At 34.8% G+C, this 20,870-nt stretch overlaps 1 protein-coding gene across 8 annotated transcripts in view; it reads left to right on the forward strand.

Moving 5' to 3' along the window:
• The window catches only part of ALS2 (alsin Rho guanine nucleotide exchange factor ALS2), a 67,978-nt gene that overhangs the window by 11,236 nt on the left and 35,872 nt on the right, over positions 1 to 20,870 (forward strand). For 4 of the 8 annotated variants that reach the window (XR_004320052.1, XM_032480059.1, XM_032480060.1 and 1 more), the window contains exons 2-9: positions 314 to 393; positions 1,811 to 1,965; positions 4,869 to 5,791; positions 8,766 to 9,123; positions 11,580 to 11,748; positions 12,663 to 12,759; positions 16,704 to 16,781; positions 19,758 to 19,940. Coding sequence is in view for 6 of the 8 variants with exons in the window: in XM_032480059.1 (XP_032335950.1) it covers positions 374 to 393; positions 1,811 to 1,965; positions 4,869 to 5,791; positions 8,766 to 9,123; positions 11,580 to 11,748; positions 12,663 to 12,759; positions 16,704 to 16,781; positions 19,758 to 19,940 (1,983 nt within the window). In the remaining 2 variants the exon portion in view is untranslated. Of the gene's footprint in view, positions 1 to 313; positions 394 to 1,810; positions 2,028 to 4,868; positions 5,792 to 8,088; positions 8,242 to 8,765; positions 9,124 to 11,579; positions 11,749 to 12,662; positions 12,760 to 16,703; positions 16,782 to 19,757; positions 19,941 to 20,870 lie in introns of those variants that run through there. The other 4 variants (XR_004320053.1, XM_032480063.1, XM_032480061.1 and 1 more) reach the window with 3 other exon arrangements.

A 20,870-nucleotide genomic window follows, 5' to 3' on the forward strand; every position in this document is an offset into this window, starting at 1 on the left:
AAAAACAAGCCAAAAAAATCTGTTGCCTGACAAAGTACAGCTAAATTGTAGGTAGTCTTTTCTTGCTTTGACATTACATTTGACGATCAACAGACATTTTTATAAGCTCAGTGGGCAGGCTCAGTTTAGAGATTCAACTTTGGCAGGCGGGATATGAAATAGTTTAAATAGTTTTGTTGCGTATTTGTTGCCCAATGAATGTGCACTTGTTGGAGGACTGCCTTTTTTTTTTCTTCTTTTTAAAAATCTGACAAGTAAAATAGCAAGGTACTCTTACACTGCTCTTTGTGCTTACCTGTGTTTTGCCATTTAGGTCTTCATAAACCTTTTGCAAAGAGGGAGTGATTTGGTGATGGAGTGCTCCCACTGACCGATGGACTCAAAGAAGAGAAAGTAAAGCCATTTCTTCCTTGTCCCCTATCCTTCTAGGAAAACAGAACAAACAGTTCCACTTCCATGTAGCTTCTCTTCAGTTTAATTTTCTTGATGATAGTTACTAAGTAGTAATAGTGACATTTGTGTTGATTGGTAAAGAGATGAAGATAATTACAATAAAGCTAATTAGTGATACTTTGTTGCTAGTTCCTTTTTTTAAAGTTTTTTTAAATTTATTTTTTTACTTTTTCTGTGGGGGGGTAATTAGGTTTATTTATTTATTTTTAGAGGAGGTACTGGGACTTGAACCCAGGACCTTGTGCATGCTAAGCATGTACTCTACCACTTGAGCTATATCCTCTCCCTTGCTAGTTCCTTTTTAAAATGCTTATAAAAGGCACACACTGTCTTCATTTCATCATTTTAAAGCTTTGAAGCCATTTTTCTCACACATAGTTTCAGGTTTTCAAAGGTAGCCTTATTAATTGTAATCACCTTCTATCCTTAGAAACCTAGTCATGAATGATATTTTGAAAGGAGGGTTATGTTTGGCTTCCCTTTCATAAAACCATGGTTATGCCTAATTACAATTTAGAGGAATATCATTTAGCAAAAGTAGAGAAAATTCTAGATATTATAAAATAAAACCAAAAAAAGTTTTTGTGCCTCATTAAAATATTGGTGTCAGTGTTCTAGAAAAAAGAATATGAAAAAAAAAAGTCCCTTGAGTGGCAACACAAAGGATAATTTTATATAAAGCAAACCCAGAGTATGTTAATGTGGCCCTTTCTTAGTAAAGGAAACAGTTAAGATATGGCCATTATTATGCAGCTGTGTGTTTTATGTTCTTTGAACCAGAGCCATCAAATGGATAGAATTCTTTAGCTGGAACATGAGTAAAGCACAAAGGATTTTACTGGTACTTGTTATAAATTTAATTCTTAAAAATTTAAATTGGAATTATAGAGCTTAAATTCAGTGTAAAGTGAAATATGGATCCCTATTCCATCTGTCTTTCTCATCAAATAGTTTTTTTTAACCAAATTAAGAGTTAAAATTTTAAAATAAGACTCCAACTGAGGACATGTTATAACTTTAGTATCTAAACAAGGAGTTAATGTGTCAAGAAATTAGAATCTTGAAATTTTATGTTACTAATCAGAAAACTTCAGAAAATAGCCCAAGTTTTTTTGCTTCTTAGAGATAAGTAATTTGTGGGTATAGTAATTTGTGAGTTTATTCTTAAGTTTTTAACATAAATAGTTGTTTTCTCTCTGTTCTGTGTCATAACCAAATCATAAAATAAGTGCTAAACTATCTAACTCACTCACCCATGTACTGGGAAAATGTACAAATCTCATGAAAGTTTTAAGAAAAAAAGATAACAATTCTGAACTACAGGAACAAATTAAGCTATTTTTCTTGATGTTTATAGCTCAACAGAAGCTGAAGGATCCAAAGAAAGAGGCCTGGTCCACATCTGGCAGGCAGGATCCTGTTTGGTAACACCAGAGAGATTGCCAGGCTGGGGAGGAAAGACTGTTCTTCAAGCAGCCCTTGGAGTGAAACATGGAGTTCTTCTGACTGAAGGTATTGAAAAGAGTGGCTTAGCAAATACTGAAACTTACAAATGTCTGAATGCGTAAGCACAGGTAAGAGAGTTACTAGGTACCTGGGGTTCTGAATGAATTTGGCTGGAGCTTATGCTCTTTTTGTTTCCAAAATATGTTCTTACTCCCTTATCAGAAATCAAATTAGTTCTTAAATTTCAGATGTACCACACCTAGAATAAAAGGGAGAACTATGGTTTAAAAAATTTTATAGTGATAAGTATGTGAAAAAAATTGATTTTTTAAAAGATTACTTATTCAGAGACCCTTTTGCTATACCTTTGTTCATTAAATGTATCAGAATAATAATGCTAATAATAGCTAATGTTAGTAAACAATTACATGTGCCAGGCATGGCCCTAAGCACTTTATATACGGTATGTCATAGAGTCCTCACAGCCACCTTATGAGGTGGCTACTGTCATTATCCCCACTTCGCAGATGAGGAAGCTGAAGTTCAGGGAGGTTAAATAATTTCCCCAAGCACACATAGCTATTTAAAGGGCTGGAGTCAGGATGAGAACTGAGAAAGCCTGATCTCAAAGCCCTTTTTTTAAAAAAATCACTTGGCTGTACTGCTTTTCTCAGGCATAAATAGCAGCTTATAAGAAATTAGAATAAAATCTATGAATCTACAATAGACAGAAAACAGGCTATAATTTATATAGAGAGCTGCCTTTAATTTTGATAACAGTGTATCAGCTCATTCATGGGAAATTTAATTTAGGTCAGGACTGCCATCAACTTTACTATTTTATAAATTTCTATTACTGTTTTATAAATTATATGAATATATACATTTATAAATAAATGTAAGCCTTTGTTAAGTATTTAGAAATGATTTGGTATTTTCCTTGTAGGAACTAAGGGAAGGCAAATTGTAGGAAGCAAAGCTTAAATCTGATCATGGTGCAGGGGGAAAAAAAAGGAAAAAAAAATCTGATCGTGGTGGTTTTATGGGATAAATATGGATTTCTTTCTAACCTCTTTATTATTATGTTGCTTTTATTATATTAATACATAGTACTATTATTATATTAGGCCAGAATTGGAAAAAGCCTTATTTTTAAAATGTGAACTATGTTCAATACCTGTCCTAGGAGCTTTAAAATCTATAGTTCTCAAGCGTACATAAATGGAATTCTGTTATTGTTACTGTTTTATTAGCCCTTCAGTAAGGTATTTAGGACCTTTTCATGAGCATGATATCTTTAATCATCTAGAATCAAACCTAAAAGCCTGGGACAACTGAGTGAAAACTTTAAAAAAATATATGAACAGTTACCTATCACTATTTATGTTTAAACAGTGTCCTGGTTTAAGTGTCAAAGTTACAAAAAAAATCCCGTCTCACACAAGTGTGTAACTTGAAATGGCACAAAGATATCCAGTGCTTTCTTTTGAAAGTGAGGAAATGGCACTGAGTGAATATTAGAACTTTTCAAGCTTCTTTGTCTCTATTCAATTTAACCATTAAGTCATCATTCAATGAGGACACCTCACTGACTCACTGTTTTTGAGGTACTCCAGATTAAAAACTAATGCTGTCTAAATACTCACTTTTTTTGCAATTTTGCTCTAGAGAGAATATTATTCTAATAGAATAATTGAAAGTGTTGGTGAGCCTTTGCAAGTGTGTCATATCACTTGGGAAGAAAAATTGGAAAGATCTTAACCAGTGAGCTTATTTTCTCAGTACTCTATCCAAATTAGCAAGTCCCTAATAAAAGCTGTATCTTCCCTCTAGCTGCTGTTGTATCTTTCCTTACGTAGATGTTGTAGTCAGCTAATTTGAGTATATAAATGTATCTGCTGTGTATATAGGCCAAAGATAAAGTATCCTTTTTTTTTTCCCCCATCAATTACTGCTTTGTAGAGGGAAAATAGTACTTATTTAGTCATTTATTAAAAAAAGAATGAGTCTCTGGTCACATAGGGAAGAAAGGATAGTGTTCTTGGTTTAATATTTTTCAAAACCCATTGCCAAGTCTTTGTTCCATTTGAGTTTATTAGCTAGCATAGATTATATGCACATGCCCCCGAATTCCTGTAATACCTGCAGTAAAACTATGACTTAGTAGCACAACTGAACACAAACAGGTTATCATCTTTCATGTACCCAACTCACTGGTACCTTCCATTTTAATTCTAAAGCTAACCAGTTACCCTTCATTCTAAAGCTATCCAGTCATAGCTTCATTTATTTTTTGCTTTTTTTTTTGTTGTGATTTGCTTTTTAAACAAATGGCACCTCAAAAAGTCTATCTAGTAAGCAATATATAATTATATACAGCATTTAAAAATTATACATAGTATACACAGCATGAAGACAGTCAGGTCTTGTTAACATTAGTGATTTCAGTCCAACCTGGAGGTATAAAGCTAATTTCATAGTTTTGGCCAAAATGAATCTCTAATGTTTTTATGCAATAACATAATTTTCTTCTGCTCTGACTTACTCAGTAGTAGTGAATGTTATAGGTATTAGTGAATGTGTATATTTTATCTTCTGCTTATTTTATCTTGTCACAATCATTATTTGTCTTTGGACTCTTGGAATCTGTTTCTGTAATAGCCTATGACAATAGCTGACATTAACAGATCCATGCTCAGTGTTTGTAGGATAAGCTGAAGGAGAGGAGCAAGATCCTACAGTTTGTAGAGATTGTCACTATATTTCAGAATGTTGAAAAATGTTACTTGTTAAAAGATGAATAAATGTGGAATATCATATACTTGAAATAGATCGCTACAATTGTGCTTTTGAAAATTAAAAAAAGAAAAAAAATTCTATTTAGTTAAACCTAAGTTAGCTGATAAAATTTTTAGTTGATCACTAACTCCCTCCCTTGTGTTTTTGTTTTGTTTTGTTTTGACCTTCAGATGGTGAGGTCTACAGCTTTGGGACTCTCCCCTGGAGAAGTGAACCAGCAGAGATTTGTCTGAGTAGCCCTATTCTAGAAAATGCCCTGGTTGGGCAATATGTTGTTACTGTGGCGGCAGGGAGTTTCCACAACGGAGCAGTGACAGAAAGTGGTGTAGTGTACATGTGGGGGGAGAACTCTGCTGGCCAGTGTGCGGTAGCTAACCAGCAGTATGTTCCGGAACCGAATCCTGTCAGCATTTCTGATTCTGAGACCAGTCCTTTGTTAGCAGTCAGGATCTTGCAGTTGGCATGCGGAGAGGAGCACACTCTGGCACTGTCCATAAGCAGAGAGATTTGGGCATGGGGTACTGGTTGTCAGTTGGGTCTCATTACCACTACCTTTCCAGTGACGAAGCCACAAAAGGTGGAACATCTTGCGGGGCGAGTAGTGCTCCAAGTCGCCTGTGGTGCATTCCACAGCTTAGCGCTGGTACAGTGCCTCCCTTCCCAGGATCTGAAGCCAGTACCAGAAAGATGCAACCAGTGCAGCCAGCTCTTAATTACAATGACTGACAAGGAAGACCATGTGATTATATCAGACAGCCATTGTTGTCCATTAGGCGTGACGCTGTCAGAATCCCAGGCAGAAAACCAGGCCAGCACTGCCATCAGCCCCTCCACTGAAACCCTTGACAGCCAGGGAGAAGTATTTGAGAACACTCTCGTACAAAATGAGCTGCCTGTTGCTACTGAACTGAATGTTGGAAATGTTCAGACCACTTCCTCCCCACAAGACGTCATGGGAACAGCTGAAATTTCTTCTGCAAGAAATATACCATCGTACCCTGACACTCAGGCAGTAAATGAATACGTGCAGAAACTGTCAGATCATTTAATAAGAGAGAACTCAGAGAATGGTGAAAAGCCAGTGCCATCTCAGGTACCTGCTAAACTTTATAATGTAAAGGTATTTCTGGAGTTGAACCATATGACTTTTTCTTGAGAAACATTAAAATGCCTAAGGGTTGGTATCATTTTTTATTTTTTGAGTTTGACTATAAGTCTGTCTTACCATGCAAACCTAGATAAGCACAACTGAATTAGTTCAAAATTACTGTTAGTTTCAAATTCTAGTCCTTTATGATATTGAAAGATGTCATTCTGGGCTTGTTTTATAAGTAACAAAATCCCTTTTTTTTTCCTTAGTACTTTTTCCCCCATGGTTAAAGTACTGAATTGTGGTGGGCCCCTAAAGAGTTTAATCTGTCATGGCTATGTATTCACAAAGAATTATCTGATCTATATTTGTAGCATTCTTCAGAATCCTTTCCTTCTTTATCAGGAAAGGTTGCTATGTGGAAGATCCCTCAACTGTAGGCAGATTTAAAACTTACTAGCAGTACATATTGTTTGAATTCTTGAATACCAGTGGTCCCTACTGGGTGTCATTAGGGGGAGGGTTTAATATTTTCTTCATCTTATTTAAACTACTCTCAATTTGGAAGTTTGTAGTAAATGGAGAAAAGCTATTTAAACAGGGCATACAGTAAAGTTTGTCTCCCTCCTTAAGGCAAATTGTCCTAAAGGATACTCGATTTTTTTACTCTTAGAAGAAGTCCTTTGCTTTTGCTTTTACCAAAACTGCAAGAGAACAAATCTAAACAAAAACATCCAGTTATCAAAGAACTACCCTACGGCGTTTTCAGGTTTTTGAAACCTGGGAGCCTCTTGATTCTTCATTACTGTTGTTTCCTTGCTCAGGATAAGAACATGGCTTAGAGGTGTTTTTAGAAACACTTTTTATTTCATGGTAATCACTGAACCTTGTAGAAATCTGATTTTTTTTTTAAGTAGGAGGAAGTTGTTTGGAGAAAGAAAGAAAAAACTAAACAAGGCAAAAGTAATAATTTAACAGGACTTGTACATGTTTTTAGAAATGTTAAACTCTGACTTTTCAAAAGCCTTTCCTCTGATTTATTAATTTTGATGCCAAAGTTTATTATATATAGTTTATTTGATTAATAGATTATCATCATTGAAAATGTATTTTCCTTTAGACTTACTTGGTTAAACATTAAAGTTTTTGTTACCTATGCTAGTTTTAGCAGTGTTTGTTCCACTAAATTTAGTTCTGTCTTTGTAAATAGTATCTCAATCATACAGCTAACCATTAGGAGTTTATGTGGCTTAGGACAAATTTTTTTTTCTTCTGGCCAAGTGTAACTGAGAGACTATTTCACTTTTGTGAAATAAACCAAAATATTTGACAGTGAAGCATTACTGAATTTTATTATTGGTTGATTGGGACTCCTAAAATTATGTCTTTCATCAAAACTACTGGTTATGTGTTTTTGTTTTGTTTATTTTATGTATTGTTAAGTATAATTACGTAGAGGAGCCAGTTAGAACAATAGTTTAGAGTTTTATGACTTTCCTTCACCTAATGGTAAGAACTCCCTGAATTGGTCACCCCTAAATACTATCGCTGCTTCTCTTAGGAGCCTTTGTAAACAGATTGTGGAAATATGGACACTAGTTTTTCTGAACAAGTTATCGTGGAAGCTGTGTCACCACAGAAGTAGCAGGCTTTATATTTGTCTTTTGTTTTATATGGTTTATTTGTTTATTTTGTTGGATATTTAATTAGAGACTCACACAGAAATAGCTCTTTTGGATTTAATATTTAATTCAGCAAAATGTATCGCGCGCCTACTACATGTCAGGCACTGTACAGGGAACAGGAATTATTTCCTTTAAGAAAATCAGAAACCAATGTTAAAAAAACTTTTTTTGCGGGAAAAGGTATGCTCCCTCCTGGTGGTAGAGCGTATGCTTAGCATGCACAAGGTCCTGGGTTCAATCCCTAATACCTCTATTAAAAAAATAAATAAATGAACCTAATTGCCTCCCCCCACAAAAAAATTTTTTTTAATTTTTTTATTTTTAATTAAAAAAAGTTTTTAGTTTTCAATTCAGAACAAATTAAGAAATATATATAATACCCTGGGATCTTTGGGTAGCATAGAAAACAAACTTTTCATTGTGACCTATGCTCATAAGCCTAAAGCTTTTTTGTATGTTTAGTGGGTACATCTGATGACTTTCTTCTTTAGTAAACTATGATGCTTGACAGCTCAGAGTAAGTTCTAACTGATTTTTCACTAAGATATTATAAAATTTTAGTTGGCTTTCTAATACAGCTATGACTAATAACACTAAGAACATTGGTCCAAGTGTTTAATTATTAATCTACCACATTTACTCAGTGGTAGTGAGAGCAAAGGTAACTCTTCAGTTTACCTTGCCCCTGAGTCATGGAAAAGAACTCACTGATGAGACAGTAGATGAACTTGAATTTCAGAACATAATTTGGGGGCTGTTAATTCAGAGGTATAACTTATTTTTCCTGCCTGTGTATGCCATATATAAATTCCTGTTTATAAAGAATTTTAGGATAAGTAGGAAAAGCTTTTTCTTCTTAAAAAATATATGTATTTTTCTGATTATTTCTTAGTAGTGATCTGTGTAAATTTTCCTAGAAGTAATCAATAATAAAATTTGCATTTTTTTTTTAGCCTTCTATCCAGGGCAATTACCTCATATTAAAGGCTATGTTTTCAATACCTTCCCTCCCTTCTCCCCTCTACTGTGTTTAATTTTATAAAAGCAGCTGGGACCTGTTTTTAAATACCGTGATAAAATACCACTCAAACAAAAGGAAGTACTTTTGATAAGGAACTGTTAAATCAGTGACCAAGAAGGGATATATTTAGGTTGGAGATGAAGAGACCTTTTCTGTTCTTTTGGATTCATATATTTGCAAATAGTGATAGATGTTACACTTTCTTTTTACTGATTGCTTGCTGTATGAGAGATTTTATTTTTACATACTTTTTTGTGTGTGTATATTTTAGCCTCTTATAGAAGAAGCAATTCCTAATCTTCACAGCCTACCAACCACAAGCACTTCAGCCCTAAACAGCCTAGTGGTCTCTTGTGCATCTGCTGTTGGTGTGAGAGTGGCTGCTACCTATGAAGCTGGGGCCTTGTCTCTTAAAAAAGTTATGAACTTTTATAGTACAGTCCCTTGTGAACCTGGAGCTCAGGCAGGCAGTGGTCCCATAGGCCCAGAAGGTCTGAAAGATAGCAGAGAAGAACAGGTTAAACAGGAATCAATGCAAGGAAAGAAGAGTTCGAGTCTTGTGGATATCAGAGAAGAAGAGTCAGAGGGAGGCAGCCGAAGACTCTCCCTCCCTGGACTGTTGTCACAAGGTAAGGAAATAACCAGGTTTTATGATCTGACTTTTGATGACTCCAAGATGCTCCTAACAGCACATGTTGTGTTATAATAACTTCGCTTTCCTAATTGCTAAAGCTGACATATTCAAATGTCAAAATTTATTTAATTTTGGTCATTTTAGATTGTTTTAAAAGAGACTTATATATTTCTCTTTTTTATAAGTAACTTTAGACCCTTAATTTTTCATGATTTCTACTTATGAATCTGACTATGAATCTTATTTTATTGTTCTGGAATGTAGCAGTAGCCTCCTTACTTCCTAGTTGAGGCCTGTGCTCAGATAGATGAATTTTCAGATGTGATCACTGGATAAATGAGAAGTTAATGTACTTAACCTGAAAATGAAGATGACTTTCAGCTTCAGTAAGAGAAAACTTCATTTTCTGAAACCATTAGCAATAAACTTCTTAGAATAATGAGGCTGTTACACAGTTGGTTCTTCTGCATTTCTCAGTCAGTTCAGGAATCTCAGTCACGAGACCTTTGCTTTCCCAAAATGCGGCCTGAGGATTGGCAACATCAACAGCATCTGGGAATTTGTTGGAAAGGCAGGCTCTCAGGCTCCTTTCTTATTGACTCCAGACTTACTGAGTCAGAATGTACGCTATAACAAGATCCCCAGGTGGTTAGTGTGCTTGTTAAAGTTTGAGAAACACTAGATTTGACTAGGTGTTGGTGAACCTTTTCTGTGAAGAGCTACAGAGAAATATTTCATGGCTTGTAGGCCATGTGGTCTCTGTTACAGCCACTCAGCTTTGTTCAAAAGCAGCCATAGACAACCAACATCAATAAATGAGCTGTATTCCAGTAGAACTTTATTTACAGAAATGGACAGTGGACTGTATTTGACCCATGGGCTATAGTTTAGAGCTTTGCACAAAATGATGTAAACCAGTGATGAGGAAATTTGGAATCCTAGACTAGACTAAAACTTACCTTTTTCTGCTCTGCCCCGTTCCCTACACTTGTTCTACTTACTAACTGCTCTCTCTTGTGCCTCTGAGCACTTCTGCTATCCTGCTATTCTCTTTATCACTAGATTCATCTGTGCAAATAAAATCCTAGTCCTGGTTAATGTGTGTGTGTGTGTGTGTGTGTGTGTGTGTGTGTATCCCATGAATTCTGTTAGGTTTGAAGGAGAATCTTGGGCCAAAATTTTCTTATTCTGAAATGTCTTTCAGCATTTTCAGTGTAAATAAAGTATTTGAGATCTCCTTGAACCACAAATGTGGAATATTGATTTCTGTCATGTCATTAGATCATGTGAAATAAGCAATTCTACTAATATACTTATTTCCTTAGGTTAAAATTTCCTTAGTAACCTGAAGTATTTTTAGAAAATTTTTCCATGTATTCTTTTTCTCTCTGTTTTAAAATGACCTGGAATACATCTTTGAGGAAACTTGAAGTAGTATATTTGAATCTCTGTACAAATGGATGGTACACTTACTAGAAAAGATTTTGATCTTAGCCAGTGATGATCACTTTTTGGTGTCCCACAACTTAATGACCAAGTGACTAAGTCTACACTTAGTGACATTTGATAATTTTCTTCAAAACATACCCTGTCACCAAATTGGTATATAAGACTTAAATGGTGTTATATTCCTTTGTTATAATTTTGAACAGTCTAAAAGATGTCAGCACTCTTTTTTAAAAGATTACATTCTCTATAAAATAACTTAAAGTAGGCAGGCAAACTATAGGAGCTTTTTAGTAGTTCCCATTCATAATCTTTTTCTCACTGTAGAAACTTTCAAATTTTATGTCTAAAATAAATCTTCGATTATAATATTTATAATGTGTTTAAATTTAGACCTTAATTTGGAAAGGCTTAATTTTTTAAAAAATTTTTATTTATTTATTTTTGTCAGGAAGGTAGTTAGGGGATTGAGCCCAGGATCTCCTGCATGCTAAGCATGTGCTCTATCACTTGAGCTATACCCTCCCCCAAGGAAAGGCTCAACTTTTAACTCTGAAATGGGAAAAATACTTGTCAGCCTTAGTGTAGTTATTTTGTTAAGCCTATTCGTTAGAATACAAGTTCCATTCTGTGTGACAGGATGTCGCACAGATATACTATATAACCAGTGTTACACAGAAAAGGATTCTATGGCCAAATATTTGGAAGTAGGGCAGGGTTAAACAGATTTAAACAGGGCTTTTAATTGCAGGACTTGTCAGCATCTTTAGCATGCTAATGCGTGTGTGAATCTCTACAGGGCAGGTGGTGGGAGGAAAGAATGTAGTAGGCAGTATTTACCAAACTTGTTCGACTACTTAATCTCTGTTTTTTTGCAGAGAACCTATAGAATATGCTTTACAAATACCATGTTAGTGTATTTCTTTGAAAATCAACAGTTTATCAAAGTAATACCTTTTTTCCCCACCCACCTATTCCCTCATGATATTTCTGGTTTGTTTTCAGTCTCCCCCAGGCTTTTGCGAAAAGCTGCCCGAGTGAAAACACGGACAGTAGTTCTGACCCCTACGTACAGTGGAGAAGCAGATGCACTCCTCCCTTCCCTGAGGACAGAGGTGTGGACGTGGGGGAAAGGGAAGGAAGGACAGCTGGGACATGGTGATGTTCTGCCTAGGTGAGTGCTGCCAGTCTGTACTGTTAGGAATTGGCTCGAACAAATCACCTCTCTCCTGTGAAGTTCTGTCTCCATTTCCTCCTGGGGGAGATCTGGTCCCTTCTAGCCCTAGATTATTATACATCTTTAACTCTGATAAAAAACAGAACAACAACAACAACAAACCCTATCATATAAGCCTTGAATTTGTTCCTAAAAATAAAGTACTTAAGTGTCCACGGTATATCTTTCCCTATCTTCTTTGGTGTATGTTAATTTTGGAATACAGGAAGGGGTGTTTGGAATAGAGTGTATTTCATTGGAACACTTGAATGGTTCAAATTTTTAACATATAAATAGAACCAACTTTTATTTTGCTTTGTTTTACCTGAAACTCTCTGTTGCTGTCAGAATAACTATGACCACAGCATTAAACCGTATCTGTTCACGTACATCACAGAAAAACTATTTGGTTTAAGAGGAACTCTTAAGATATTAACAATAGATATTTGCAAGATGTGTAAATAGAGTTGAATCTAAAACAGCCAGTTAATATGAATGTCTCCTGTATTCTTAACAGAATGAAGGCAACTAATGCATTAAAAAAAAATGACAACTCCCCTCTATTGGTCTTACTTCATTATCCTACGTATACTCTCTGCCATATGAATCCTTTAGTTGCTTTATGATTATTAACCATTCTGAATTATGGTGGTTAATTGGTGATTAGGATTAGATTAAAACCATTCAAAACTACTTATAATATTTTAGAAGTAGAATGTAAATCCAGTATTTTTATGTTAATATTTTCTTTTGAAATGTTTATTTTTACTTGAAAGCATCTACTCTATAATTTGAAAAAGGCCATGATTCTTGATGAGAATACTTCTTACTTTAAGTTTTTTTATGTGTATGTGTATGTTTTTCTTTCAAAGGCTTCAACCATTGTGTGTAAAATGTCTGGATGGTAAAGAAGTAATCCATCTGGAGGCAGGTGGTTACCATTCTCTTGCACTTACTGCGAAATCCCAGGTAGGAAGCAAACTATTAAAAACTGAGCTTAATTTCATGGAAGGCCAACATGACAAGATTGGACCATCATTTATTAAGTATCTATTATGTGTCAGTCAACAATCCCATATCTCATTTGATCTTTTCAGTGTTTTACGTTGCACCATATTATTTCCATTTTACAGATGAGGAAAGAGAGGTTTAGAGCAATCATGTAATTCAACTAGAGTCACACACGTTAACTGTAGACTTTGGATTCAACACTGGTCTACTTGACAAAGAAGCTTTCTATAACTGAAAAATAGAACTCAAAATTTTCTAGGGTATTGGTGAATTTTTATTTGTTCTTTAATGAAGAAAATCTGTAAGTGAGACACTAAGAAAGCAAAAGACATTTCTCTTAAAATTGTGAGACCTGAAAGTGACCTCCAAAATCATTTAAAACCATGCCCGTATATATAAACCCTCCTAAGGAAAGTAGTTGTTTGAAGTTATTCTTAAATATATTCATGTAATGATTCTTCATCAGTCCCTTTGTCTTTTTAGGAAAAAGTCCATAAAAGATTCTAAATCATTTAAATACTGTAAATATCACATAATAGGCTAGCCAAAAAGCTAATATAGCTCGTATCAATAAATATAAATATTAGGAAAGAAAAGGATATTTTATTGTTATTAACATGATGAATCATCAAAAAACTTAAAAATAAGAAATTAGGAATGTGGTAAGTTACAAAATAAACATAAAAATTGCTAGCTTTCTTATATTTGTAAGGTATAGCAGAAATATCTTAGGGGAAAAAACAGCTGTTCGCAATTACAACAGAAGTATTAAGGAAATAGGATATTCTTAATATGAAAGTGTAGATCCCATATGATACAAACTCAAGAACTCTTCTTTTTTTTTTAACATTTTTTATTGATTTATAATCATTTTACAATGTTGTGTCAAATTCCAGTGTTCAGCACAATTTTTCAGTCATACATGGACATATACATACTCATTGTCACATTTTTTTCTCTGTGAGCTACCATAACATTTTGTGTATGTTTCTTTGTGCTATACAGTATAATCTTGTTTATCTATTCTACAATTTTGAAATCCCAGTCTATCCCTTCCCACCCTCTGCCCCCCTGGCAACCACAAGTCTGTATTCTCTGTCTATGAGTCTATTTCTGTCCTGTATTTGCGCTTTGTTTTTGTTTGTTTGTTTTTGTTTTATTTTTTTAGATTCTGCATATGAGCGATCTCATGGTATTTTTCTTTCTCTTTCTGGTTTACTTCACTTAGAATAAGAACTCTTCTAAGTTATAAAAGAAAATAGTAAAGAGAGAGAAATTTTATTTCTAGATGGGAGGAATCAATGTTGCAAAAATGCCATTTCTCCCTAAATTATTAAATCAGTAGAGTGTCAGTTCAGTACCATCCCTAAAATATTCCAGTATAATATTTACAACTTAATAAAATGACCCCAAAATAATTCTAGGAGAATAAATATAGGAGGTGAGCCACATAAATTATGAAGAACAGAAAGGAAGAGTAAGAACTAGCCTTATAAAATGTAAAACTACAAACAGATCATTGGAACAGAAATACACCTGTAGACCAGAAATAGGCCCAAGTATAAATGAGAATTTAGTATACGATTAAAAGTAGGCATTTCAAATCAATTGGGGGAATAAAACTATTCAATAAATAATGTTGGAACCACTGGCTTCTCATTTGCAGAAGAAAATTAAGATAACTTTACATATTCTAATTCTCAATGGATTAAAGATGTAGATGTTAAAAAGTAAAACCTTACATGTATAAGAATAAATGTAGGTGATTTTTTTTCAGTTATCTTAAGAGTAGAAAAAGACATGACATCAAAACCAGAAATTAGAAGGTGGGGCGGGTATAGCTCAGTGGTAGAGCATGTGCTTAGCATGCACAAGGTCCTGGGTTCAATCCCCAGTCCCTCTATTGAATAAACAAACAAACAAACCTAGTTACCCCCCAATAATAAAAAATTAAAATGAGAATAAAAAACCAGAAATTAGAAAGTTAAGATGGGGGTGAGGGTATAGCTAAGTGATAGGGTGCATGCTTAGCATGCATGAGGTCTTGGGTTCAATTCCCAGTACCTCTGTTAAAATAAGTAAAAAAATAAACCTAATTATCCCCCCTCAAAAAAAGTTTAAAAAAAGTAAAGAAAAAAAAAGGAAAAGGTGATATATTTGTCTACATAATATTTAACAATCCTGCACAGCCAAAAACAAAAAACAGACCAAAAACCCACACAAACAAAATTAAAATATGTAACTGAGAAAAAACATTTGTAACATGTATGACAAAATACATATGAAAAATTATCACAAATACATAAAGATACATACAGAAAGATAAATATGTATCTGTACATACATTCTGTATATTCTGATAAAAAGATAAATACATTCTGATACATAGAGAAAAATTGTCAAAGGATATTTATATTGCATTCATAAATAAATAGAAACGACCAGCAACAAATGAAAAGATAGTCAACTACTCAGTGAACAAATTTAAAGCAAAATTGTCTCACCTATCAGATGAGCAAGGGTTGCATTTAGTACTAAGTGTTGGTGAGGGTTTGGGGAAATGGTACACACAGTGCTGGCAGGAATGTACATTGAACCTTGCTGGAAGAAAGTTTTTCAGTATGTATCAAAAATCAGAATGGGCGTATTAACTGGCTCAGAGTTCTTTGCCTAGGAATTTGTCCTGAGGAAATAGATATATAAGTATGTATATTCCAGGATTTTTAATGCAATTTTTATGTTAAATAACTGGAAAAACTATTAATAAATTGCTTACTTCATTAAGTAATTGATTAAACTACATCCACAGCAGAGTTTTATGTAGTTATTATAAGTGATGTTATAGCTCTGTAGTTACTGACCTAGAAAAATGTCAGTGCAGAGCATTATGCAAAAAAGCATCGGGTCACAGAAACAGCATTGATAGTAGAGTCCCGTTTTGCACTTTACATTTTGTATAACCGTTGTATCTAGTAGATATTAAAATTTCTGGAAGCATATATGTGTAAGTCCCTAAAACAAGGTAGTAGTTATTTTTAAGTGGGTGATACATCAGTGGTTTTCACTCTTTTTATTTCTTTGTACTGTCACAATCTTGTACAGTAACGAATTGATTTTATAGTCAGAATAAGCAAAAAAATTTTCATTAAACATAGTCATTGTAATCTGGTTGTCTTTTGTCTAAAGTGGAGCATAGGTACTTGGGTTTCTCCTATAGCGACTCTTCAAATATAAAAAAGCTTTCTAGTCATTCTGTAGTACTTCTATCCACAGAATTACAAATCATGATTACTTTTTCTTCATAGTACATACGTTTTGTTTTTTTTTTTTCCCTGAATCATTTTCTTTGTAAGAGGCAGTATAGGATAGTTCCTGGGATTAAATCCTGTCTCTGCCACTTACAAATTTGTGACCTCTCTGTGCCAGTTTCCTTACTGTAAAAAAAAAAAAAGATTGTTGTGAGAATAAAACAGAAAGTATATTAAGAATAATGCCTGGCAGATAATAAACACCTGAAAAATTTTAGTTATTGTTATTGTTACCCCTTGGAACCTGTGTTTTCCCTATGTATTCTGTCTGCCAATTATCTCGGTCTTGTTTAAAAATGTATTTTCTTAGCAGGGAGGGTGTAGCTCAGTGGTAGAGTGTATGCTTTGCATGCACAAGGTCCTGGATTCAATCCCCAGTACCGTCCTTAAAATAAGTAAATAAATAAACCTAATTAGCACCGCCCTCACAAACAAAATGTAGTTTCTTAGTATCTGTTATTTTAAAGGGTAGAAAGACTAGTATAAGTAACTTGTGTGTAACTGTTGGTATATATATGTTATTATAAAAGTTTGGAATTGACATACAAAATCAGATTCACATCTCTTACCTACTTTCCTGTGGTTTTCTAATAGGTTTACTCATGGGGTAGCAATACCTTTGGTCAACTTGGGCATTCTGATTTTCCAACAACAGTTCCTCGTCTTGCAAAGGTACTTTTGTGAATTTGATAACTTTTATAGCAACTTACTGCACAATTCTAACACTTAATATATTTCTCCATTTCACATTTTATAAAATTAGGAGAATTATATACTTGTAAGCTAAATTTGTTATGACATACTTTAAGATTAAAAAAATGTGAAGCCACTTATTTTCAAGCTAAATGTTCTTTTTTTGATGTGTTAGTTTATATTTCTTTTCTTATTAACTTACACTGTTCATTGAGTATTCGTAGTTTTTTTTTAAGTAAAAATGAAGTTCTTTTTGTATATATATTTTATTTAAGTATAGTCAATTCACAATGTGTCAGTTTCTGGAGTACAGCATAATGCTTCAGCCATCCATGAACATACATATATTTGTTTTCATATTCTTTTTCACCATAGGTTATTTTAAGATATTGAGTATAGTTCCCTGTGCTACACAGTATGAACTTGTTGTTTATTTTATATATATTAGTATCTGCAAATCTCAAACTCCCAATTTATCCATTCCCACCCTCTTCCACCCCTGGTAACCATAAGTTTGTCTTCTGTGTCTGTGAGTCTGTTTCTCTTTTGTAAATAAGTTCATTTGTCTTTTTTTTTTGAATTCCACTTTATTAAAGCAAATGTTTCTAGGACTATCGTGTTGACTTCTGAGCTTTAATGCTACCAAATAATGCCTAGTCTTTGACTTCTCAGTTAAGTTTGACTTAAATAACATTAGCTGGTGGTCTATTTTGTTTTGTTTGTTTTGTTTTTACATACATAATCATAGTAGTAAAACCTTTTTGTAACCCTTTTAATTTCTATAGTGAAGCTAAAAGTATAGATGATTTCCTCACTGTTGCGTGAATTGGTTTTAGTTTCTGTAATGCTATCCAGAAATTGGTAACTTCTGGTCCCTTTGATGCAAGTTAGAGGACTGTTTCTCAACCATTTTTCCTACCCCAATATCTAGCAGAAATACAAAATTCATCTGTAGTACTGACTTCTTATATAAGATTCATTTGTTTCAGGGTTTTGTGGGTGGGGAGTATGCATGGTGATAGCCTGATAGCCGAACAGAATGGAATATGGAGCTCATGTATTTGTGATTTGATTCTGATACCCCTCCTATTCCAATACATGCTCTCTCCACTGAGGGTAAGAGAGACTGAAAAAGGATGATTATTTCAATTTCAGGAACATGATTCAAATGTAAGCTAACTTGAATACATATTCCAGTGATTCAGGTATTCAGTGTACACGGTACAGCCATCACTATATAAGACCTTTACATACTGCCTTTCCATCTAGTGAACTAGCTCCAATCTTAAATAGTTTCAGCACAAAACATTTTAGTGATAAACTTCAATTTCTGGTATTTTATCACAAATAGAGATGGTAAATCATTGTTACTTATTTTCTATTTATTTGACTAAAGTAGAACATGCATTTATATACTAGGGAAAGTTTTGTAATACAGCATGGAAACTCTGGGAATAAAATTTTTATTTAACATTTTTGAGTCAGACAAGAGAGAATAGAATTTGTTATAAGGTTTTAGTTTCATTACTCTTTAACTGTACAGATGAAAATACAGCATCAGAATTTTGGTTTTTATTTGAGGAAAAGGTGAGAAAAACATTTTGAAGTCGTTTAAATCTGTGAATCAAAGTCAAGGCAGAAAAAAATAATAAAGTCAAAGCAGAGGGAGATCTGAATTATTTTTGATTAGAGACTAAGAGACACGACTTTCATCCTGCAAGAATTTTGATTCATTTTTTGCAAAACTGACAAGTCAATTACTTGGATAGCCTGAATCTGAGAAGATGGTGTCATGGTGGAAGAGGATAGCTATAAAGTTCTAGAGACATGTGTAAACGCACAAATACACAACACACACACACACACACACATACATACTCACACACATACACAGTCACCTAATCACCTAGGATTTGGACCCTTCTCGACACAGAGGCTCTAACAAATTAGAAGTTTTTTGCTTTTGGTGTAGGAATCACGACTGAAGTTGGGTCTGGAGGTTGGGGCAGTAGTTTCCAAAGCAGAGCACTTTTCAGATGAAACCTTGTGCAGAGCCCCCACATGAACTGTGACTGTGGAACTATTTTAGTTGAAAGATGGAAGTGGATGGGGGCAGAACCCTGGCACCTACCTTTTCATGGTGGTTCCTGAATCACTGTGTGGAATCCTAGGTTTTGAAAACCATTGGTTTAAGGCAGTGGTTCTCAAACTTTCGCATACATCAGAATCACCTGGAGAGCTTGTGCAAGCAGATTGCCAGGCCCCACCCCCCAGTAGCTCTGTGGCCTGAGTATGCATTTCTAACATGCTCCTAGGTGATTGCTGCTGCTCCTGCTGCAGAGGCTACTCATTGAGAACCACTGGTCTAGGGATCCATGTAGATGGGCTTCTAAGGGGTCCTGCCCATTTCAACATCCTGGGAGTTGGCACAGTGAAGTCACATCAGAGAGATTGTGAGTTCCAAGTGGGAAAATTGATTTTTGGCGCCCAAGGGTTTAGTTGGCCAGAATGGAATTTCGCTTTGTTAGATTTTCTTTTTACCTTGAATTTTGTGCACATAGCAAAATATAAATAGACAGAGGTATGTCCTAGCTGTCAGAATAGGGCTCTAGAAGTTTCTAGGCCTTTTGATTGTAGTACAGTCTACGTCCTGTGGCAACTTCCAAAAATAACAATTAAAAAATCAGATCTATGATTTTTCCTTTTTACATTCCAATTTTTCAGTTTTTATAAAACAAACCAGTTCTAAATTTACATATGCTGAACAAGGGTTCCTTCTCACTCCTGCATCTGTCTGCAGTTGATCAGGTGTGTTGTTGGGTAAGTTTTGCCATCTGAGATATGACTGACTTTGTCCTCCGCCTGTTTAAGTAACGTAACATTTCAGTTCCTGTGGATTTGAAGTTCCATCTGACTCCTTCATCTTGGGCAGACAATATCTTCTTGTCGTTGCAGATAAACAGTGAACATGGAGTCTGGAGTATAGCTGCAGGCCTGGATTATTCCCTGTTTTTAGTGGATACAGAAGACTTCCAGCCTGGGTTATATTACAGTGGCCGACAGGACCCGACAGAAGGTGACAGCCTTGCAGAGAATCACAGTGGTACTAAGGCTCCAGTACTTCTCTCCTGTAGTAAGGTGAACAGGAATTGGATCCTAAGGCCCACATCCTATAACACACGAGAACTCTTTTGTTTTTGTTTCTATTTGTATGTATGTCTGTCATTAAGTTTCTCTGACTAATGTCTTTATAATTGCAAGCCATTTCCCACCTGTCTTTACTCCCTATCTCTTTTTCCTAAATTATTTCTCTCCACAGTGTGTTTTTTTTTGGTCTATTGTCTGTCCTCCTCAACTATAAGAGTCATAAAAGTAGGGGTTTTAGACTTTCTCATTTATGTCTGTATCCTCGTGGTAAATACTTTTTGAATATTTGTTGAATTAACGCCCTCATGTAGGAATATGAAAAAGTATATTTCCCAGTGGAGTTTTCTGACTATGTTCCCGGAACCCTCAGAGGTGAATCTGAATAGAAATAGTATAGACGAATTTTTAACTATAAATGGAAATTAAAAGTTGCAGGGGCCTGAGATGGGCTCGTGGCAGACCTGACAGGCCACTGACAGTGCTGTTTCCCATCGCTTCCCCTCTTCTCTTAGCTTTTCATTTTATTTACTACTGTTTACTCCTTGTTTCATTTGTTGATCTGAATTTCTTTGCTTTTCTACTTCTTATCTCTTTTTCATAAACTTAAGATCGTTAGCCTGTTTCTGGTTTTCTTTTCCCCACTGCAGTAACCCACATCCTCAAAATGATGTTCTGCAAGGAGATTAACCCTCAAAGCTAATACATTCTGGATTTCTCATTCTTATTGAATAATGTAGCCTATGGGCTGTTTTTTTTAATCCTTTGTGTTTGTTTTTCTGGCTAAATATGTAAGCTATGGATGTATATAGGGTGAGGTCTTTCTTGTTAAAGGTGACACTGGCCAAGATTTGGCTCTTGACCTATATATAGCCTGTTACTCCAGACATTCTAATTGACTCTTTGTAGTTGTTGGCCCTGGCT

This window comes from Camelus ferus, chromosome 5 (assembly GCF_009834535.1).
Source record: "Camelus ferus isolate YT-003-E chromosome 5, BCGSAC_Cfer_1.0, whole genome shotgun sequence".
Taxonomy (NCBI): domain Eukaryota; kingdom Metazoa; phylum Chordata; class Mammalia; order Artiodactyla; family Camelidae; genus Camelus; species Camelus ferus.